Raw genomic sequence first — 27,628 nt, forward strand, 5'->3', positions numbered from 1 at the left:
AATACCTCTTGTAGTTACACCAGTGGTCCAGGAATACCTGTTGTAGTGACACCAGTGGTCCAGGAATACCTCTTGTATTGACACCAGTGGTCCAGGAATACCTCTTGTATTGACACCAGTGGTCCAGGAATACCTGTTGTAGTGACACCAGTGGTCCAGGAATACCTCTTGTAGTGACACCAGTTGTCCAGGAATACCTCTTGTAGTGACACCAGTGGTCCAGGAATAACTCTTGTAGTGACACCAGTGGTCCAGGAATACCTCTTGTACTGACACCAGTGGTCCAGGAATACCTCTTGTATTGACACCAGTGGTCCAGGAATACCTTTTGTATTGACACCAGTGGTCTAGGAATACCTGTTGTAGTGACACCAGTGGTCCAGGAATACCTCTTGTAGTGACACCAGTGGTCCAGGAATACCTCTTGTAGTGACACCAGTGGTCCAGGAATACCTCTTGTAGTGACACCAGTGGTCCAGGAATACCTCTTGTAGTGACACTGTTAGAACCTTGCTGTTAGGTTTTTTTTCCTTTGCTGGTCACATGACCTTGTTGGCCTATTTAATCCTGCTCCGCCCTTCTGGCTTTGCTGGACTTCATTGTATATCTACTTTCTAGCTAGCCTGTGCTCTGTATCTAACTCTGTTAGTTTGCTTGGTCTACGGACCTCTATGTTCTATATATTTTGTTTGTTCGCCTGTCTGCTACTATTTCTGTTAGGAGGTGTCCCATATTCCTCCCAGTCCTTAGTACTTGTAGGGATTCCCTCCCCACATCTATAGGTCTTCGTACAGACTAGATTAGGACTTTAGCAGGTCTGATCGCAGGATCAGGTTCCCTGTTACATCGTAGGGATTCAGCTGAGTCTTATAGTAGGGACAGATCTCCTCTCTTTCCTTAGCTTTGGTAGCAGAACATAACAGTAAGTCCAGCCAGCAAATTCTCTAAGGAAAGATTTTTCTGTTCCATCATGGTGTCGGTTCAGGATTTGACTCATCGCCTGCAGGGACTCTCTCTGGAGGTGGCCGAGCTCCGTCAGCACGTGAGTAACTGTCCTGGAGCACATTTCTTGGAGCCTAAGGTATGTTTGCCGGATTTGTTTTTTGGTGAACACCGAGAATTTTTTTCATTTAAAAATGCTTGCTTATTGTATTTTCGTTTGAGACCTAAGTCCTCTGGGGATGAATCCCAGCGCGTAGGGTTCATAATGTCACTTTTGCGCAAAGAGCCTCAGGAGTGGGCCTTTTCTTTGCAACCTAGTGATTCATGCTTCAGATCAGTGGATAGTTTTTTTTCTGCTTTGGGACTATTATATGATGATCCTGACCGTGTCGCATCAGCTGAGACTGAGTTGAGACGTCTAAAACAAGGATCGGGTAATGTGGAAAAATATTGTACACATTTTCGTCGTTGGTCCACTCAAACAGGGTGGAACGATTCTGCTCTGAAAAGTCTATTTCTTGCTGGGCTCAGTGAAAGGGTTAAAGACCTGCTAATTGCTTATCCTACACCTGAAGATTTGCAACAGGCTATGCAATTAGCTATACGGGTGGATAGAAGACTGCGTGCTAGGGTTAATGAGAGCAAATCCTCTGCTATGTCAGTTTCTGGTTATGATAATGTGTGTACTAACAGTGGTGAACCGATGGAGATTGGATCGGTGGCACCTCGCTCTCAAGAAAAACACCGTCGTTTTTCGGAAGGCTTGTGTTTCTATTGTGGAAAATCTGGTCATTTGATTAAAGGCTGTGAGCTTCGTATGAAGAAAGAAAAAAAAATGGTCAGTCATGCCCGTATTGCCTGTTTAAATTCCAAGGGTGTATTTTTAGCTGCTTCCACGATTGCTCAGGAAAAATTAATGGAATTTCGGGTGTTTGTTGATTGCGGGTCTACACTGAATGTAATTGATGGGGGATTCGTGGAAAAACTCAATTTAAAACCTGAACCTTTATCATCCCCCATTGCTGTGGTTTCTGTGGATGGTTCCCCTTTGAAGAATGTTACTCTCAAGGTCAGTGAATTTCCTCTCACTATTAATGGTGTTCACCATGAGAAATTGGATTTGGTAGTGTTGAATAACTTGCCTTCTCCAGTAATATTGGGATTGCCCTGGTTAAAATTTCACAATCCTGTACTGGATTGGTCTACCAGTGAAATTAAATCCTGGAGCCATAAATGTTATGACAAGTGTTGTAACGGGCGTATTGCAGCTTTGGATAGGGGAGAATTGCCTGTTCCTATTCAGGATTTTTGGAGAGTTTTTTCTGAGAAGGAATCGCAGGTTTTGCCTCCCCATAGAGACTATGATTGTTCTATTGAATTTGTCCCTGGAGCGACTCTTCCTAAAAGTCGTTTATTTAACCTTACTATTCCTGAGAGGAAGGCTTTGGAGGAATACATACAGACAAGTTTGGCCGCCGGTCACATTAGGCCCTCTAAGTCTCCTGTGGCGGTTGGATTTTTTTTTGTAAAAAAAAAGGACGGCGGTTTACGTCCTTGTCTGGATTTTCGTGAGATTAACAAAATTACTGTACGCAATCCTTACCCACTGCCATTGATTCCTGATCTGTTTAACCAGTTATTGGGGGCCAAGTGGTTCTCTAAAATTGACCTTAAGGGGGCATACAATCTGTTGCGCATGAAGGAGGGTGATGAATGGAAGACTGCTTTTAACACTCCTGTGGGTCATTTTGAGAATCTGGTTATGCCTTTTGGTCTTACTAATGCTCCTGCATTTTTTCAGAATCTGATTAATGACATCCTTAGACCTTTGATCGGTAAAAATGTGGTTGTGTATTTGGATGACATTTTGATTTATTCGCCAGATCTGGAGTCTCATTGGCGGAGCGTGCGTGAGGTATTACAGTTATTAATGGACAATTCGCTTTTTGCTAAGCTGGAGAAATGTGAGTTCGCTGTACAGAGAATTAGTTTTTTGGGCTACATTATCTCCAGCAAAGGTTTTGAGATGGATCCGGTTAAGGTTCAGGCTGTGCAGGAATGGCCTAGGCCTATTGGTTTGAAATCGATACAGAGGTTTTTGGGTTTCGCCAATTACTATAGAAAGTTCATAAAAATTTTTTCTAGTATTGTCAAACCTCTGACTGATCTCACCAGGAAAGGTGCTGATGCGGTTCAGTGGTCTTCTGAGGCCATTGAAGCTTTTGTGTATCTCAAGGAGAGGTTCACCTCTGCTCCCATCCTTATGCAGCCTGATGTTACTAGGCCGTTTTTGGTTGAGGTTGATGCTTCCTCTGTGGGGGTTGGCGCAGTATTGTCTCAGGATAACGGGGATGGATTACATCCCTGTGCCTTTTTTTCAAAAAAATTTTCGGAGACTGAATTGAATTACGATATTGGTAATCGGGAATTATTGGCTATTAAACTCGCATTTGAACACTGGCGCCACTTCTTGGAAGGTGCGGAATTTCCCGTTCAGGTTCTTACGGATCATAAAAATCTGATATATCTTGATGCTGCCAAGCGCCTGAATGCCCGTCAGGCTAGGTGGGCACTGTTTTTCTCGCGGTTTAATTTCTCCGTTACTTACATCCCTGGTACTAAGAATGTTAAGGCGGATGCCTTGTCTCGCAGTTTTTCTCCCATAGTCGGTGCTGAGAAAGAGGAAAACATTTTACAAGAAGGTGTTGTGATAGCTGCTTTAGACTCCGTTTTGGAAGATGAGATTCTTAAAGCTCAGGAGAATGCCCCATCTAACACTCCTCATGGGAGGTTGTTTGTGCCTGAGACCTTTAGGAGAGATTTGTTTGTTGAGTGTCACGAATCTCGGTTGGCAGGTCATCCCGGAATCTCTGAGACCAAGAGACTGGTGGGTCGCAGTTTTTGGTGGCCTGGATGGCAGAAGGAAGTCATTAAGTGGGTGCGCCAATGTACTATATGTGCTAGATCTAAGTCCTCACATACTCCTGCTGCGGGGTTGCTTTGTCCTTTGGAAGTCCCCAGTGCTCCTTGGACACATTTGGCTATGGACTTTATAACTGACCTTCCCCCCTCTGAGGGTTTTACTGTCATCTGGGTGGTCGTGGACCGTTTTAGCAAGATGTGTCACTTGGTTCCCTTCGTCAAACTGCCCTGCGCTAAAACTCTCGCTAAGGCCTTTGTCAAGGAAATTGTCAGACTTCATGGCGTTCCTACTGACATTGTTTCTGATAGGGGTCCTCAGTTCGTGGCTCGTTTTTGGCGTGCCTTTTGTGACAGGTTGGGAATTCATTTGTCGTTTTCGTCCGGATATCATCCTGAATCTAATGGCCAGACAGAAAGGAAAAACCAGGATGTTGAGCAGTTCTTGCGTTGTTTTGTGGCAGACAATCAAGAGGGGTGGTCTGAGTTTCTGCCACTTGCCGAATTTGCTCTGAACAATCATACATCTTCTTCTGCTGGTTGTTCGCCTTTTTTTTGTTGTTCTGGGAGACATCCGTCGTTTGGGTCGTTCTCCAAGTTGGGATCTGCCTTGCCTGAGGAGGAGAATTTTTCCGGTGATTTGGAAAGAGTTTGGACGGATGTGCGTGGTAATCTTCAGGAGGCCAACAGAAAATCTAAAGACTACTTTGATAGGAAACGACAGGAGGTTTTGTTCGCTGTTGGTGACATGGTTTGGTTGTCCTCTAGGAATCTGCGGTTGAGGATTCCTTCTAAGAAATTGGGTCCCAAGTTTGTAGGGCCCTTTAAGGTGCTTCAGGTTGTCAACCAATCTGCTGTTAGGTTGGAGGTTCCTACCTCCTGGAGAATTAATCCGGTCTTTCATGTCTCTCTGTTAAAAAAAGCTGTTGTGTCGGATGGTGACGCCTCTACCTCTGTTCCTCCGGTGGTGGAGGACGGGGAATATGAAATTTCTCGCATCCTTGACTCTAGACGGTATAGAGGTAGTTTGCAGTATCTTGTGGCCTGGAAAGGTTTCGGACCCGAGGATAACTCTTGGGTGAGGTCAGATGATGTTTCCGCGTCCAGACTTATCAGAGCGTTTCACAGGAGATTTCCTGATAAGCCTGGTCCTAGGGGATCCGGAGGATCCTCTTAGAAGGGGGGGTACTGTTAGAACCTTGCTGTTAGGTTTTTTTTCCTTTGCTGGTCACATGACCTTGTTGGCCTATTTAGTCCTGCTCCACCCTTCTGGCTTTGCTGGACTTCATTGTATATCTACTTTCTAGCTAGCCTGTGCTCTGTATCTAACTCTGTTAGTTTGCTTGGTCTACGGACCTCTATGTTCTATCTATTTTGTTTGTTCGTCTGTCTGCTACTATTTCTGTTAGGAGGTGTCCCATATTCCTCCCAGTCCTTAGTACTTGTAGGGATTCCCTCCCCACATCTATAGGTCTTCGTACAGACTAGATTAGGACTTTAGCAGGTCTGATCGCAGGATCAGGTTCCCTGTTACATCGTAGGGATTCAGCTGAGTCTTATAGTAGGGACAGATCTCCTCTCTTTCCTTAGCTTTGGTAGCAGAACATAACAGACACCAGTGGTCCAGGAATACCTCTTGTAGTGACACCAGTGGTCCAGGAATACCTCTTGTAGTGACACCAGTGGTCCAGGAATAACTCTTGTAGTGACACCACTGGTCCAGGAATACCTCTTGTAGTGACACCAGTGGTCCAGGAATACCTCTGGTATTGACACCAGTGGTCCAGGAATACCTGTTGTAGTGACACCAGTGGTTCAGGAATACCTCTTGTAGTGATACCAGTGGTCCAGGAATACCTCTTGTAGTGACACCAGTGGTCCAGGAATACCTGTTGTAGTGACACCAGTGGTTCAGGAATACCTCTGGTATTGACAACAGTGGTCCAGGAATACCTCTTGTAGTGACACCAGTGGTCCAGGAATACCTCTTGTAGTGATACAAGTGGTCCAGGAATACCTCTTGTAGTGATACCAGTGGTCCAGGAATACCTGTTGTAGTGACACCAGTGGTCCAGGAATACCTCTTGTAGTGACACCAGTGGTCCAGGAATACCTCTTGTAGTGACACCAGTGGTCCAGGAATACCTCTTGTAGTGACACCAGTTGTCCAGGAATACCTCTTGTAGTGACACCAGTGGTCCAGGAATACCTCTTGTACTGACACCAGTGGTCCAGGAATACCTCTTGTAGTGACACCAGTGGTCCAGGAATACCTCTGGTAGTGACACCAGTTGTCCAGGAATACCTCTTGTAGTGACACCAGTGGTCCAGGAATACCTCTTGTAGTGACACCAGTGGTCCAGGAATACCTCTTGTAGTGACACCAGTGGTCCAGGAATACCTCTTGTAGTGACCCCAGTATTCTAGGAATACCTCTGGTATTGACACCTGCAGTCTGGAATTACCTCTGGTAGCAGCATGCGTACACCGGGTATCTTTAGTGCCACCATCACTTGCACTGATTACATGGTCTATCATGAAAACATGCTCTTTTTTTCGTACCAACAGGCTGATCTGGCAAACCAGTACATTAAAGCCGGAGTGAAGAACGTGGGAACAGTTTTCCTCATGACAGATGCTCAGGTGGCCGATGAGAAGTTCCTTGTCTTAGTCAATGACTTGCTGGCATCTGGTGAGCATTGTCTCCTTGGTCTGAAATGTCTACTACCAGTTCATCTCAAAAAGGCCACGCTTGGCTGAACCCGTATTTATGGGAGAGCTGGGATGGGACATCGATCACTCATTTATGAGCAGTACTTGATGGTTTTCTCACTCGCCCAACATGTACTAGAGAAGATGTCCTTCTCTCGCCAGGTGAGATCCCTGACCTGTTCCCGGATGACGAGGTGGAAAACATCATCGCAGGCGTCAGGAACGAAGTGAAGAGTCAAGGCTTGCTGGACACGAGAGAAAACTGCTGGAAATTCTTCATCGACCGAGTACGGAGACAGCTGAAAGTGAGTCCTCGGGCTAGTATGAGCAGGGTTTCCAGCAGCACAAAGTATTTAAGCTGAGAATACGCCGCCGCCTCAGATCACAAGAACGAGTGTGACTAAGAATGTCCTCAAATATTATGCGGGGAATCCTGAGACACGGCTATAAATGCCGAGTCCCAAATAATGGAGATGAACCTCTCAACCAGTTATCCAAAGGCAGCCCCCCAGAAAGGGCAAATGTGGCCAGATGGTTTATTCCAAAAATAATTACTCTTATATTTTCATTCTTTCCCATTTCTTCTATAGCTCTGCAATCTAGAGATCCTTCAAGAATATTACTATAATACTGCCCCCTATGTACAAGAATATAACTACTATAATACTGCTCCCTATGTACAAGAATATAACTACTATAATACTGCCCCTATGTATAAGAATATAACTACTATAATACTGCTCCTATGTACAAGAATATAACTACTATAATACTGCTCCCTATGTACAAGAATATAACTACTATAATACTGCCCCCTATGTACAAGAATATAACTACTATAATACTGCTCCCTATGTACAAGAATATAACTACTATAATACTGCCCCCTATGTACAAGAATATAACTACTATAATACTGCTCCTATGTACAAGAATATAACTACTATAATACTGCTCCTATCTACAAGAATATAACTACTATAATACTGCCCCCTATGTACAAGAATATAACTACTATAATACTGCCCCTATGTACAAGAATATAACTACTATAATACTGCCCCCTATGTACAAGAATATAACTACTATAATACTGCTCCTATGTAGAAGAATATAACTACTATAATACTGCTCCCTATGTACAAGAATATAACTACTATAATACTGCTCCTATGTACAAGAATATAACTACTATAATACTGCTCCTATGTACAAGAATATAACTACTATAATACTGCCCCCTATGTACAAGAATATAACTACTATAATACTGCCCCCCATTGTACAAGAATATAACTACTATAATACTGCTCCTATGTACAAGAATATTACTACTATAATACTGCCCCCTATGTACAAGAATATAACTACTATAATACTGCCCCCTATGTACAAGAATATAACTACTATAATACTGCTCCTATATACAAGAATATAACTACTATAATACTGCTCCTATGTACAAGAATATAACTACTATAATACTGGTCTTATGTACAAGAATATAACTACTATAATACTGCTCCTATGTACAAGAATATAACTACTATAATACTGCCCCTATATACAAGAATATAACTACTATAATACTGCTCCTATGTACAAGAATATAACTACTATAATACTGACCCTATGTACAAGAATATAACTACTATAATACTGCTCCTATGTACAAGAATATAACTACTATAATACTGCTCCTATGTACAAGAATATAACTACTATAATACTGCTCCTATGTACAAGAATATAACTACTATAATACTGCCCCCTATGTACAAGAATATAACTACTATAATACTGCTCCTATATACAAGAATATAACTACTATAATACTGCCCCCTATGTACAAGAATATAACTACTATAATACTGCCCCCTATGTACAAGAATATAACTACTATAATACTGCTCCTATATACAAGAATATAACTACTATAATACTGCTCCTATGTACAAGAATATAACTACTATAATACTGGTCTTATGTACAAGAATATAACTACTATAATACTGCTCCTATGTACAAGAATATAACTACTATAATACTGCCCCTATATACAAGAATATAACTACTATAATACTGCTCCTATGTACAAGAATATAACTACTATAATACTGCTCCCTATGTACAAGAATATAACTACTATAATACTGCTCCTATGTACAAGAATATAACTACTATAATACTGCTCCTATGTACAAGAATATAACTACTATAATACTGCTCCTATGTACAAGAATATAACTACTATAATACTGCCCCCTATGTACAAGAATATAACTACTATAATACTGCTCCTATGTACAAGAATATAACTACTATAATACTGCCCTCTATGTACAAGAATAGAAGTACTATAATACTGCTCCTATGTACAAGAATATAACTACTATAATACTTCCCCTATGTACAAGAATATAACTACTATAATACTGCCCCCTATGTACAAGAATATAACTACTATAATACTGCCCCCTATGTACAAGAATATAACTACTATAATACTGCTCCTATGTACAAGAATATAACTACTATAATACAGCCCCCTATGTACAAGAATATAACTACTATAATACTGCAACTATATACAAGAATATAACTACTATAATACTGCTCCTATGTACAAGAATATAACTACTATAATACTGCTCCTATGTACAAGAATATAGCTACTATAATACTGCCCCCTATGTGCAAGAATATAACTACTATAATACTGCTCCTATGTACAAGAATATAACTACTATAATACTGACCCTATGTACAAGAATATAACTACTATAATACTGCTCCTATGTACAAGAATATAACTACTATAATACTGCTCCTATGTACAAGAATATAACTACTATAATACTGCCCCCCTATGTACAAGAATATAACTACTATAATACTGCTCCTATGTACAAGAATATAACTACTATAATACTGACCCTATGTACAAGAATATAACTACTATAATACTGCTCCTATGTACAAGAATATAACTACTATAATACTGACCCTATGTACAAGAATATAACTACTATAATACTGCTCCTATGTACAAGAATATAACTACTATAATACTGCCCCCCAATGTACAAAAATATAACTACTATAATACTGCTCCTATGTACAAGAATATAACTACTATAATACTGCCCCCTATGTACAAGAATATAACTACTATAATACTGCTCCTATGTACAAGAATATAACTACTATAATACTGCTCCTATGTACAAGAATATAACTACTATAATACTGCCACTATATACAAGAATATAACTACTATAATACTGCTCCTATGTACAAGAATATAGCTACTATAATACTGCTCCTATGTACAAGAATATAACTACTATAATACTGCTCCTATGTACAAGAATATAACTACTATAATACTGCTCCTATGTACAAGAATATAACTACTATAATACTGCTCCTATGTACAAGAATATAGCTACTATAATACTGCCCCCCTATGTACAAGAATATAACTACTATAATACTGCTCCTATGTACAAGAATATAACTACTATAATACTGACCCTATGTACAAGAATATAACTACTATAATACTGCTCCTATGTACAAGAATATAACTACTATAATACTGACCCCATGTACAAGAATATAACTACTATAATACTGCTCCTATGTACAAGAATATAACTACTATAATACTGCTCCTATGTACAAGAATATAACTACTATAATACTGCCCCCCTATGTACAAAAATATAACTACTATAATACTGCTCCTATGTACAAGAATATAACTACTATAATACTGCCCCCTATGTACAAGAATATAACTACTATAATACTGCTCCTATGTACAAGAATATAACTACTATAATACTGCTCCTATGTACAAGAATATAACTACTATAATACTGCCACTATATACAAGAATATAACTACTATAATACTGCTCCTATGTACAAGAATATAACTACTATAATACTGCTCCTATGTACAAGAATATAACTACTATAATACTGCTCCTATGTACAAGAATATAGCTACTATAATACTGCCCCCTATGTGCAAGAATATAACTACTATAATACTGCTCCTATGTACAAGAATATAACTACTATAATACTGCCCCCTATGTACAAGAATATAACTACTATAATACTGCTCCTATGTACAAGAATATAGCTACTATAATACTGCCCCCTATGTGCAAGAATATAACGACTATAATACTGCTCCTATGTACAAGAATATAACTACTATAATACTGCCCCCTATGTACAAGAATATAACTACTATAATACTGCCACTATATACAAGAATATAGCTACTATAATACTGCCCCCTATGTACAAGAATATAACTACTATAATACTGCTCCTATGTACAAGAATATAACTACTATAATACAGGCCCCTATGTACAAGAATATAACTACTATAATACTGCCACTATATACAAGAATATAACTACTATAATACTGCTCCTATGTACAAGAATATAACTACTATAATACTGCTCCTATGTACAAGAATATAGCTACTATAATACTGCCCCCTATGTGCAAGAATATAACTACTATAATACTGCTCCTATGTACAAGAATATAACTACTATAATACTGACCCTATGTACAAGAATATAACTACTATAATACTGCTCCTATGTACAAGAATATAACTACTATAATACTGCTCCTATGTACAAGAATATAACTACTATAATACTGCCCCCCTATGTACAAGAATATAACTACTATAATACTGCTCCTATGTACAAGAATATAACTACTATAATACTGCCCTCTATGTACAAGAATATAACTACTATAATACTGCTCCTATGTACAAGAATATAACTACTATAATACTGCCCCCTATGTACAAGAATATAACTACTATAATACTGCTCCTATGTACAAGAATATAACTACTATAATACTGCTCCTATGTACAAGAATATAACTACTATAATACTGCCACTATATACAAGAATATAACTACTATAATACTGCTCCTATGTACAAGAATATAACTACTATAATACTGCTCCTATGTACAAGAATATAACTACTATAATACTGCTCCTATGTACAAGAATATAGTTACTATAATACTGCCCCCTATGTGCAAGAATATAACTACTATAATACTGCTCCTATGTACAAGAATATAACTACTATAATACTGCCCCCTATGTACAAGAATATAACTACTATAATACTGCCACTATATACAAGAATATAACTACTATAATACTGCTCCTATGTACAAGAATATAACTACTATAATACTGCTCCTATGTACAAGAATATAACTACTATAATACTGCTCCCTATATACAAGAATATAACTACTATAATACTGCCCCCTATGTACAAGAATATAACTACTATAATACTGCCCCCTATGTACAAGAATATAACTACTATAATACTGCTCCCTATGTACAAGAATATAGCTACTATAATACTGCCCCCTATGTGCAAGAATATAACTACTATAATACTGCTCCTATGTACAAGAATATAACTACTATAATACTGCCCCCTATGTACAAGAATATAACTACTATAATACTGCCACTATATACAAGAATATAACTACTATAATACTGCTCCTATGTACAAGAATATAACTACTATAATACTGCTCCTATGTACAAGAATATAACTACTATAATACTGCTCCCTATATACAAGAATATAACTACTATAATACTGCTCCCTATATACAAGAATATAACTACTATAACACTGCTCCTATGTACAAGAATATAACTACTATAATACTGCTCCCTATGTATAAGAATATAACGACTATAATACTGCCCCTATATACAAGAATATAACTACTATAATACTGCTCCCTATGTATAAGAATATAACGACTATAATACTGCCCCTATATACAAGAATATAACTACTATAATACTGCTCCTATGTACAAGAATATAACTACTATAATACTGCCCCCTATGTACAAGAATATAACTGCTATAATACTGCCACTATATACAAGAATATAACTACTATAATATTGCCCCTATGTACAAGAATATAACTACTATAATACTGCTCCTATGTACAAGAATATAACTACTATAATACTGCTCCTATGTACAAGAATATAACTACTATAATACTGCTCCCTATATACAAGAATATAACTACTATAATACTGCCCCCTATGTACAAGAATATAACTACTATAATACTGCTCCCTATGTATAAGAATATAACTACTATAATACTGCCCCTATATACAAGAATATAACTACTATAATACTGCTCCTATGTACAAGAATATAACTACTATAATACTGCCCCCTATGTGCAAGAATATAACTGCTATAATACTGCTCCTATGTACAAGAATATAACTACTATAATACTGCCCCTATGTACAAGAATATAACTGCTATAATACTGCTCCTATGTACAAGAATATAACTACTATAATACTGCTCCTATGTACAAGAATATAACTACTATAATACTGCCCCCTATGTACAAGAATATAACTACTATAATACTGCCCCCTATGTACAAGAATATAACTACTATAATACTGCTCCTATGTACAATAATATAACTACTATAATACTGCTCCTATGTACAAGAATATAACTACTATAATACTGCTCCCTATATACAAGAATATAACTACTATAATACTGCCCCCTATGTACAAGAATATAACTACTATAATACTGCTCCCTATGTATAAGAATATAACTACTATAATACTGCCCCTATATACAAGAATATAACTACTATAATACTGCTCCTATGTACAAGAATATAACTACTATAATACTGCCCCCTATGTGCAAGAATATAACTGCTATAATACTGCTCCTATGTACAAGAATATAACTACTATAATACTGCCCCTATGTACAAGAATATAACTGCTATAATACTGCTCCTATGTACAAGAATATAACTACTATAATACTGCTCCTATGTACAAGAATATAACTACTATAATACTGCCCCCTATGTACAAGAATATAACTACTATAATACTGCCCCCTATGTACAAGAATATAACTACTATAATACTGCTCCTATGTACAATAATATAACTACTATAATACTGCTCCTATGTACAAGAATATAACTACTATAATACTGCTCCCTATATACAAGAATATAACTACTATAATACTGCCCCCTATGTACAAGAATATAACTACTATAATACTGCTCCCTATGTATAAGAATATAACTACTATAATACTGCCCCTATATACAAGAATATAACTACTATAATACTGCTCCTATGTACAAGAATATAACTACTATAATACTGCCCCCTATGTGCAAGAATATAACTGCTATAATACTGCTCCTATGTACAAGAATATAACTACTATAATACTGCCCCTATGTACAAGAATATAACTGCTATAATACTGCTCCTATGTACAAGAATATAACTACTATAATACTGCTCCTATGTACAAGAATATAACTACTATAATACTGCCCCCTATGTACAAGAATATAACTACTATAATACTGCCCCCTATGTACAAGAATATAACTACTATAATACTGCTCCTATGTACAAGAATATAACTACTATAATACTGCTCCTATGTACAAGAATATAACTACTATAATACTGCCCCCTATGTACAAGAATATAACTACTATAATACTGTCCCCTATGTACAAGAATATAACTACTATAATACTGCCCCCCATGTACAAGAATATAACTACTATAATACTGCCCCCTATGTACAAGAATATAACTACTATAATACTGCTCCTATGTACAAGAATATAACTACTATAATACTGCTCCTATGTACAAGAATATAACTACTATAATACTGTCCCCTATGTACAGGAATATAACTACTAAAATATTGCCCCCCTATGTACAGGAATATAACTACTATAATACTGCTCCTATGTACAGTAATATAACTACTATAATACTGCTCCTATGTACAAGAATATAACTACTATAATACTGCCCCTATATGCAAGAATATAACTACTATAATACTGCCCCCTATGTACAAGAATATAACTACTATAATACTGCCCCCTATGTGCAAGAATATAACTACTATAATACTGCCCCCTATGTACAAGAATATAACTACTATAATACTGCCCCAAGTACAAGAATATAACTACTATAATACTGCTCCTATGTACAAGAATATAACTACTATAATACTGCCCCTATATACAAGAATATAACTACTATAATACTACCACCTATGTACAAGAATATAACTACTATAATACTGCCCCTATGTACAAGAATATAACTACTATAATACTACCCCCTATGTACAAGAATATAACTACTATAATACTGCTCCCTATGTACAAGAATATAACTACTATAATACTGCTCCCTATGCACAAGAATATAACTACTATAATACTGCCCCTATATACAAGAATATAACTACTATAATACTGCCCCATATGTACAAGAATATAACTACTATAATACTGCCCCTATGTGCAAGAATATAACTACTATAATACTGCCCCCTATGTACAAGAATATAACTACTATAATACTACCCCTAAGTGCAAGAATATAACTACTATAATACTGCCCCTAAGTACAAGAATATAACTACTATAATACTGCTCCCTATATACAATATAACTACTATAATACAGCCCCTATGTACAAGAATATAACTACTATAATACTGCTCCTATGTACAAGAATATAACTACTATAATACTGCCCTCTATGTACAAGAATATAACTACTATAATACTGCTCCTATGTACAAGAATATAACTACTATAATACTGCCCCCTATGTACAAGAATATAACTACTATAATACTGCTCCTATGTACAAGAATATAACTACTATAATACTGCTCCTATGTACAAGAATATAACTACTATAATACTGCCACTATATACAAGAATATAACTACTATAATACTGCTCCTATGTACAAGAATATAACTACTATAATACTGCTCCTATGTACAAGAATATAACTACTATAATACTGCTCCTATGTACAAGAATATAGCTACTATAATACTGCCCCCTATGTGCAAGAATATAACTACTATAATACTGCTCCTATGTACAAGAATATAACTACTATAATACTGCCCCCTATGTACAAGAATATAACTACTATAATACTGCCACTATATACAAGAATATAACTACTATAATACTGCTCCTATGTACAAGAATATAACTACTATAATACTGCTCCTATGTACAAGAATATAACTACTATAATACTGCTCCCTATATACAAGAATATAACTACTATAATACTGCCCCCTATGTACAAGAATATAACTACTATAATACTGCCCCCTATGTACAAGAATATAACTACTATAATACTGCTCCCTATGTACAAGAATATAGCTACTATAATACTGCCCCCTATGTGCAAGAATATAACTACTATAATACTGCTCCTATGTACAAGAATATAACTACTATAATACTGCCCCCTATGTACAAGAATATAACTACTATAATACTGCCACTATATACAAGAATATAACTACTATAATACTGCTCCTATGTACAAGAATATAACTACTATAATACTGCTCCTATGTACAAGAATATAACTACTATAATACTGCTCCCTATATACAAGAATATAACTACTATAATACTGCTCCCTATATACAAGAATATAACTACTATAACACTGCTCCTATGTACAAGAATATAACTACTATAATACTGCTCCCTATGTATAAGAATATAACGACTATAATACTGCCCCTATATACAAGAATATAACTACTATAATACTGCTCCTATGTACAAGAATATAACTACTATAATACTGCCCCCTATGTACAAGAATATAACTGCTATAATACTGCCACTATATACAAGAATATAACTACTATAATATTGCCCCTATGTACAAGAATATAACTACTATAATACTGCTCCTATGTACAAGAATATAACTACTATAATACTGCTCCTATGTACAAGAATATAACTACTATAATACTGCTCCTATGTACAAGAATATAGCTACTATAATACTGCCCCCTATGTGCAAGAATATAACTACTATAATACTGCTCCTATGTACAAGAATATAACTACTATAATACTGACCCTATGTACAAGAATATAACTACTATAATACTGCTCCTATGTACAAGAATATAACTACTATAATACTGCTCCTATGTACAAGAATATAACTACTATAATACTGCCCCCCTATGTACAAGAATATAACTACTATAATACTGCTCCTATGTACAAGAATATAACTACTATAATACTGCCCTCTATGTACAAGAATATAACTACTATAATACTGCTCCTATGTACAAGAATATAACTACTATAATACTGCCCCCTATGTACAAGAATATAACTACTATAATACTGCTCCTATGTACAAGAATATAACTACTATAATACTGTCCCCTATGTACAAGAATATAACTACTATAATACTGCCCCCCATGTACAAGAATATAACTACTATAATACTGCCCCCTATGTACAAGAATATAACTACTATAATACTGCTCCTATGTACAAGAATATAACTACTATAATACTGCTCCTATGTACAAGAATATAACTACTATAATACTGTCCCCTATGTACAGGAATATAACTACTAAAATATTGCCCCCCTATGTACAGGAATATAACTACTATAATACTGCTCCTATGTACAGTAATATAACTACTATAATACTGCTCCTATGTACAAGAATATAACTACTATAATACTGCCCCTATATGCAAGAATATAACTACTATAATACTGCCCCCTATGTACAAGAATATAACTACTATAATACTGCCCCCTATGTGCAAGAATATAACTACTATAATACTGCCCCCTATGTACAAGAATATAACTACTATAATACTGCCCCAAGTACAAGAATATAACTACTATAATACTGCTCCTATGTACAAGAATATAACTACTATAATACTGCCCCTATATACAAGAATATAACTACTATAATACTACCACCTATGTACAAGAATATAACTACTATAATACTGCCCCTATGTACAAGAATATAACTACTATAATACTACCCCCTATGTACAAGAATATAACTACTATAATACTGCTCCCTATGTACAAGAATATAACTACTATAATACTGCTCCCTATGCACAAGAATATAACTACTATAATACTGCCCCTATATACAAGAATATAACTACTATAATACTGCCCCATATGTACAAGAATATAACTACTATAATACTGCCCCTATGTGCAAGAATATAACTACTATAATACTGCCCCCTATGTACAAGAATATAACTACTATAATACTACCCCTAAGTGCAAGAATATAACTACTATAATACTGCCCCTAAGTACAAGAATATAACTACTATAATACTGCTCCCTATATACAATATAACTACTATAATACAGCCCCTATGTACAAGAATATAACTACTATAATACTGCTCCTATGTACAAGAATATAACTACTATAATACTGCCCTCTATGTACAAGAATATAACTACTATAATACTGCTCCTATGTACAAGAATATAACTACTATAATACTGCCCCCTATGTACAAGAATATAACTACTATAATACTGCTCCTATGTACAAGAATATAACTACTATAATACTGCTCCTATGTACAAGAATATAACTACTATAATACTGCCACTATATACAAGAATATAACTACTATAATACTGCTCCTATGTACAAGAATATAACTACTATAATACTGCTCCTATGTACAAGAATATAACTACTATAATACTGCTCCTATGTACAAGAATATAGCTACTATAATACTGCCCCCTATGTGCAAGAATATAACTACTATAATACTGCTCCTATGTACAAGAATATAACTACTATAATACTGCCCCCTATGTACAAGAATATAACTACTATAATACTGCCACTATATACAAGAATATAACTACTATAATACTGCTCCTATGTACAAGAATATAACTACTATAATACTGCTCCTATGTACAAGAATATAACTACTATAATACTGCTCCCTATATACAAGAATATAACTACTATAATACTGCCCCCTATGTACAAGAATATAACTACTATAATACTGCCCCCTATGTACAAGAATATAACTACTATAATACTGCTCCCTATGTACAAGAATATAGCTACTATAATACTGCCCCCTATGTGCAAGAATATAACTACTATAATACTGCTCCTATGTACAAGAATATAACTACTATAATACTGCCCCCTATGTACAAGAATATAACTACTATAATACTGCCACTATATACAAGAATATAACTACTATAATACTGCTCCTATGTACAAGAATATAACTACTATAATACTGCTCCTATGTACAAGAATATAACTACTATAATACTGCTCCCTATATACAAGAATATAACTACTATAATACTGCTCCCTATATACAAGAATATAACTACTATAACACTGCTCCTATGTACAAGAATATAACTACTATAATACTGCTCCCTATGTATAAGAATATAACGACTATAATACTGCCCCTATATACAAGAATATAACTACTATAATACTGCTCCTATGTACAAGAATATAACTACTATAATACTGCCCCCTATGTACAAGAATATAACTGCTATAATACTGCCACTATATACAAGAATATAACTACTATAATATTGCCCCTATGTACAAGAATATAACTACTATAATACTGCTCCTATGTACAAGAATATAACTACTATAATACTGCTCCTATGTACAAGAATATAACTACTATAATACTGCTCCTATGTACAAGAATATAGCTACTATAATACTGCCCCCTATGTGCAAGAATATAACTACTATAATACTGCTCCTATGTACAAGAATATAACTACTATAATACTGACCCTATGTACAAGAATATAACTACTATAATACTGCTCCTATGTACAAGAATATAACTACTATAATACTGCTCCTATGTACAAGAATATAACTACTATAATACTGCCCCCCTATGTACAAGAATATAACTACTATAATACTGCTCCTATGTACAAGAATATAACTACTATAATACTGCCCTCTATGTACAAGAATATAACTACTATAATACTGCTCCTATGTACAAGAATATAACTACTATAATACTGCCCCCTATGTACAAGAATATAACTACTATAATACTGCTCCTATGTACAAGAATATAACTACTATAATACTGCTCCTATGTACAAGAATATAACTACTATAATACTGCCACTATATACAAGAATATAACTACTATAATACTGCTCCTATGTACAAGAATATAACTACTATAATACTGCTCCTATGTACAAGAATATAACTACTATAATACTGCTCCTATGTACAAGAATATAGTTACTATAATACTGCCCCCTATGTGCAAGAATATAACTACTATAATACTGCTCCTATGTACAAGAATATAACTACTATAATACTGCCCCCTATGTACAAGAATATAACTACTATAATACTGCCACTATATACAAGAATATAACTACTATAATACTGCTCCTATGTACAAGAATATAACTACTATAATACTGCTCCTATGTACAAGAATATAACTACTATAATACTGCTCCCTATATACAAGAATATAACTACTATAATACTGCCCCCTATGTACAAGAATATAACTACTATAATACTGCCCCCTATGTACAAGAATATAACTACTATAATACTGCTCCCTATGTACAAGAATATAGCTACTATAATACTGCCCCCTATGTGCAAGAATATAACTACTATAATACTGCTCCTATGTACAAGAATATAACTACTATAATACTGCCCCCTATGTACAAGAATATAACTACTATAATACTGCCACTATATACAAGAATATAACTACTATAATACTGCTCCTATGTACAAGAATATAACTACTATAATACTGCTCCTATGTACAAGAATATAACTACTATAATACTGCTCCCTATATACAAGAATATAACTACTATAATACTGCTCCCTATATACAAGAATATAACTACTATAACACTGCTCCTATGTACAAGAATATAACTACTATAATACTGCTCCCTATGTATAAGAATATAACGACTATAATACTGCCCCTATATACAAGAATATAACTACTATAATACTGCTCCCTATGTATAAGAATATAACGACTATAATACTGCCCCTATATACAAGAATATAACTACTATAATACTGCTCCTATGTACAAGAATATAACTACTATAATACTGCCCCCTATGTACAAGAATATAACTGCTATAATACTGCCACTATATACAAGAATATAACTACTATAATATTGCCCCTATGTACAAGAATATAACTACTATAATACTGCTCCTATGTACAAGAATATAACTACTATAATACTGCTCCTATGTACAAGAATATAACTACTATAATACTGCTCCCTATATACAAGAATATAACTACTATAATACTGCCCCCTATGTACAAGAATATAACTACTATAATACTGCTCCCTATGTATAAGAATATAACTACTATAATACTGCCCCTATATACAAGAATATAACTACTATAATACTGCTCCTATGTACAAGAATATAACTACTATAATACTGCCCCCTATGTGCAAGAATATAACTGCTATAATACTGCTCCTATGTACAAGAATATAACTACTATAATACTGCCCCTATGTACAAGAATATAACTGCTATAATACTGCTCCTATGTACAAGAATATAACTACTATAATACTGCTCCTATGTACAAGAATATAACTACTATAATACTGCCCCCTATGTACAAGAATATAACTACTATAATACTGCCCCCTATGTACAAGAATATAACTACTATAATACTGCTCCTATGTACAATAATATAACTACTATAATACTGCTCCTATGTACAAGAATATAACTACTATAATACTGCTCCCTATATACAAGAATATAACTACTATAATACTGCCCCCTATGTACAAGAATATAACTACTATAATACTGCTCCCTATGTATAAGAATATAACTACTATAATACTGCCCCTATATACAAGAATATAACTACTATAATACTGCTCCTATGTACAAGAATATAACTACTATAATACTGCCCCCTATGTGCAAGAATATAACTGCTATAATACTGCTCCTATGTACAAGAATATAACTACTATAATACTGCCCCTATGTACAAGAATATAACTGCTATAATACTGCTCCTATGTACAAGAATATAACTACTATAATACTGCTCCTATGTACAAGAATATAACTACTATAATACTGCCCCCTATGTACAAGAATATAACTACTATAATACTGCCCCCTATGTACAAGAATATAACTACTATAATACTGCTCCTATGTACAATAATATAACTACTATAATACTGCTCCTATGTACAAGAATATAACTACTATAATACTGCTCCCTATATACAAGAATATAACTACTATAATACTGCCCCCTATGTACAAGAATATAACTACTATAATACTGCTCCCTATGTATAAGAATATAACTACTATAATACTGCCCCTATATACAAGAATATAACTACTATAATACTGCTCCTATGTACAAGAATATAACTACTATAATACTGCCCCCTATGTGCAAGAATATAACTGCTATAATACTGCTCCTATGTACAAGAATATAACTACTATAATACTGCCCCTATGTACAAGAATATAACTGCTATAATACTGCTCCTATGTACAAGAATATAACTACTATAATACTGCTCCTATGTACAAGAATATAACTACTATAATACTGCCCCCTATGTACAAGAATATAACTACTATAATACTGCCCCCTATGTACAAGAATATAACTACTATAATACTGCTCCTATGTACAAGAATATAACTACTATAATACTGCTCCTATGTACAAGAATATAACTACTATAATACTGCCCCCTATGTACAAGAATATAACTACTATAATACTGTCCCCTATGTACAAGAATATAACTACTATAATACTGCCCCCCATGTACAAGAATATAACTACTATAATACTGCCCCCTATGTACAAGAATATAACTACTATAATACTGCTCCTATGTACAAGAATATAACTACTATAATACTGCTCCTATGTACAAGAATATAACTACTATAATACTGTCCCCTATGTACAGGAATATAACTACTAAAATATTGCCCCCCTATGTACAGGAATATAACTACTATAATACTGCTCCTATGTACAGTAATATAACTACTATAATACTGCTCCTATGTACAAGAATATAACTACTATAATACTGCCCCTATATGCAAGAATATAACTACTATAATACTGCCCCCTATGTACAAGAATATAACTACTATAATACTGCCCCCTATGTGCAAGAATATAACTACTATAATACTGCCCCCTATGTACAAGAATATAACTACTATAATACTGCCCCAAGTACAAGAATATAACTACTATAATACTGCTCCTATGTACAAGAATATAACTACTATAATACTGCCCCTATATACAAGAATATAACTACTATAATACTACCACCTATGTACAAGAATATAACTACTATAATACTGCCCCTATGTACAAGAATATAACTACTATAATACTACCCCCTATGTACAAGAATATAACTACTATAATACTGCTCCCTATGTACAAGAATATAACTACTATAATACTGCTCCCTATGCACAAGAATATAACTACTATAATACTGCCCCTATATACAAGAATATAACTACTATAATACTGCCCCATATGTACAAGAATATAACTACTATAATACTGCCCCTATGTGCAAGAATATAACTACTATAATACTGCCCCCTATGTACAAGAATATAACTACTATAATACTACCCCTAAGTGCAAGAATATAACTACTATAATACTGCCCCTAAGTACAAGAATATAACTACTATAATACTGCTCCCTATATACAATATAACTACTATAATACAGCCCCTATGTACAAGAATATAACTACTATAATACTGCTCCTATGTACAAGAATATAACTACTATAATACTGCCCTCTATGTACAAGAATATAACTACTATAATACTGCTCCTATGTACAAGAATATAACTACTATAATACTGCCCCCTATGTACAAGAATATAACTACTATAATACTGCTCCTATGTACAAGAATATAACTACTATAATACTGCTCCTATGTACAAGAATATAACTACTATAATACTGCCCCCCTATGTACAAGAATATAACTACTATAATACTGCTCCTATGTACAAGAATATAACTACTATAATACTGCCCTCTATGTACAAGAATATAACTACTATAATACTGCTCCTATGTACAAGAATATAACTACTATAATACTGCCCCCTATGTACAAGAATATAACTACTATAATACTGCTCCTATGTACAAGAATATAACTACTATAATACTGCTCCTATGTACAAGAATATAACTACTATAATACTGCCACTATATACAAGAATATAACTACTATAATACTGCTCCTATGTACAAGAATATAACTACTATAATACTGCTCCTATGTACAAGAATATAACTACTATAATACTGCTCCTATGTACAAGAATATAGTTACTATAATACTGCCCCCTATGTGCAAGAATATAACTACTATAATACTGCTCCTATGTACAAGAATATAACTACTATAATACTGCCCCCTATGTACAAGAATATAACTACTATAATACTGCCACTATATACAAGAATATAACTACTATAATACTGCTCCTATGTACAAGAATATAACTACTATAATACTGCTCCTATGTACAAGAATATAACTACTATAATACTGCTCCCTATATACAAGAATATAACTACTATAATACTGCCCCCTATGTACAAGAATATAACTACTATAATACTGCCCCCTATGTACAAGAATATAACTACTATAATACTGCTCCCTATGTACAAGAATATAGCTACTATAATACTGCCCCCTATGTGCAAGAATATAACTACTATAATACTGCTCCTATGTACAAGAATATAACTACTATAATACTGCCCCCTATGTACAAGAATATAACTACTATAATACTGCCACTATATACAAGAATATAACTACTATAATACTGCTCCTATGTACAAGAATATAACTACTATAATACTGCTCCTATGTACAAGAATATAACTACTATAATACTGCTCCCTATATACAAGAATATAACTACTATAATACTGCTCCCTATATACAAGAATATAACTACTATAACACTGCTCCTATGTACAAGAATATAACTACTATAATACTGCTCCCTATGTATAAGAATATAACGACTATAATACTGCCCCTATATACAAGAATATAACTACTATAATACTGCTCCCTATGTATAAGAATATAACGACTATAATACTGCCCCTATATACAAGAATATAACTACTATAATACTGCTCCTATGTACAAGAATATAACTACTATAATACTGCCCCCTATGTACAAGAATATAACTGCTATAATACTGCCACTATATACAAGAATATAACTACTATAATATTGCCCCTATGTACAAGAATATAACTACTATAATACTGCTCCTATGTACAAGAATATAACTACTATAATACTGCTCCTATGTACAAGAATATAACTACTATAATACTGCTCCCTATATACAAGAATATAACTACTATAATACTGCCCCCTATGTACAAGAATATAACTACTATAATACTGCTCCCTATGTATAAGAATATAACTACTATAATACTGCCCCTATATACAAGAATATAACTACTATAATACTGCTCCTATGTACAAGAATATAACTACTATAATACTGCCCCCTATGTGCAAGAATATAACTGCTATAATACTGCTCCTATGTACAAGAATATAACTACTATAATACTGCCCCTATGTACAAGAATATAACTGCTATAATACTGCTCCTATGTACAAGAATATAACTACTATAATACTGCTCCTATGTACAAGAATATAACTACTATAATACTGCCCCCTATGTACAAGAATATAACTACTATAATACTGCCCCCTATGTACAAGAATATAACTACTATAATACTGCTCCTATGTACAATAATATAACTACTATAATACTGCTCCTATGTACAAGAATATAACTACTATAATACTGCTCCCTATATACAAGAATATAACTACTATAATACTGCCCCCTATGTACAAGAATATAACTACTATAATACTGCTCCCTATGTATAAGAATATAACTACTATAATACTGCCCCTATATACAAGAATATAACTACTATAATACTGCTCCTATGTACAAGAATATAACTACTATAATACTGCCCCCTATGTGCAAGAATATAACTGCTATAATACTGCTCCTATGTACAAGAATATAACTACTATAATACTGCCCCTATGTACAAGAATATAACTGCTATAATACTGCTCCTATGTACAAGAATATAACTACTATAATACTGCTCCTATGTACAAGAATATAACTACTATAATACTGCCCCCTATGTACAAGAATATAACTACTATAATACTGCCCCCTATGTACAAGAATATAACTACTATAATACTGCTCCTATGTACAATAATATAACTACTATAATACTGCTCCTATGTACAAGAATATAACTACTATAATACTGCTCCCTATATACAAGAATATAACTACTATAATACTGCCCCCTATGTACAAGAATATAACTACTATAATACTGCTCCCTATGTATAAGAATATAACTACTATAATACTGCCCCTATATACAAGAATATAACTACTATAATACTGCTCCTATGTACAAGAATATAACTACTATAATACTGCCCCCTATGTGCAAGAATATAACTGCTATAATACTGCTCCTATGTACAAGAATATAACTACTATAATACTGCCCCTATGTACAAGAATATAACTGCTATAATACTGCTCCTATGTACAAGAATATAACTACTATAATACTGCTCCTATGTACAAGAATATAACTACTATAATACTGCCCCCTATGTACAAGAATATAACTACTATAATACTGCCCCCTATGTACAAGAATATAACTACTATAATACTGCTCCTATGTACAAGAATATAACTACTATAATACTGCTCCTATGTACAAGAATATAACTACTATAATACTGCCCCCTATGTACAAGAATATAACTACTATAATACTGTCCCCTATGTACAAGAATATAACTACTATAATACTGCCCCCCATGTACAAGAATATAACTACTATAATACTGCCCCCTATGTACAAGAATATAACTACTATAATACTGCTCCTATGTACAAGAATATAACTACTATAATACTGCTCCTATGTACAAGAATATAACTACTATAATACTGTCCCCTATGTACAGGAATATAACTACTAAAATATTGCCCCCCTATGTACAGGAATATAACTACTATAATACTGCTCCTATGTACAGTAATATAACTACTATAATACTGCTCCTATGTACAAGAATATAACTACTATAATACTGCCCCTATATGCAAGAATATAACTACTATAATACTGCCCCCTATGTACAAGAATATAACTACTATAATACTGCCCCCTATGTGCAAGAATATAACTACTATAATACTGCCCCCTATGTACAAGAATATAACTACTATAATACTGCCCCAAGTACAAGAATATAACTACTATAATACTGCTCCTATGTACAAGAATATAACTACTATAATACTGCCCCTATATACAAGAATATAACTACTATAATACTACCACCTATGTACAAGAATATAACTACTATAATACTGCCCCTATGTACAAGAATATAACTACTATAATACTACCCCCTATGTACAAGAATATAACTACTATAATACTGCTCCCTATGTACAAGAATATAACTACTATAATACTGCTCCCTATGCACAAGAATATAACTACTATAATACTGCCCCTATATACAAGAATATAACTACTATAATACTGCCCCATATGTACAAGAATATAACTACTATAATACTGCCCCTATGTGCAAGAATATAACTACTATAATACTGCCCCCTATGTACAAGAATATAACTACTATAATACTACCCCTAAGTGCAAGAATATAACTACTATAATACTGCCCCTAAGTACAAGAATATAACTACTATAATACTGCTCCCTATATACAATATAACTACTATA

The 27,628-nt window shown here is 34.3% G+C and overlaps 1 protein-coding gene across 2 annotated transcripts in view; it reads left to right on the top strand.

Moving 5' to 3' along the window:
- The window catches only part of DNAH9 (dynein axonemal heavy chain 9), a 430,601-nt gene that overhangs the window by 233,184 nt on the left and 169,789 nt on the right, over nt 1-27,628 (top strand). For both annotated transcript variants that reach the window (XM_073660252.1, XM_073660251.1), the window contains 2 exons: nt 6,430-6,553; nt 6,736-6,878. In XM_073660252.1, the coding sequence (XP_073516353.1) occupies nt 6,430-6,553; nt 6,736-6,878 (267 nt within the window). The remainder of the gene's footprint in view (nt 1-6,429; nt 6,554-6,735; nt 6,879-27,628) is intronic.

Source organism: Phyllobates terribilis, unplaced genomic scaffold (genome assembly GCF_046119375.1).
Source record: "Phyllobates terribilis strain yellow unplaced genomic scaffold, ASM4611937v1 Scaffold_25__1_contigs__length_18738178, whole genome shotgun sequence".
In the NCBI taxonomy this organism is placed as follows: Eukaryota; Metazoa; Chordata; class Amphibia; order Anura; family Dendrobatidae; genus Phyllobates; species Phyllobates terribilis.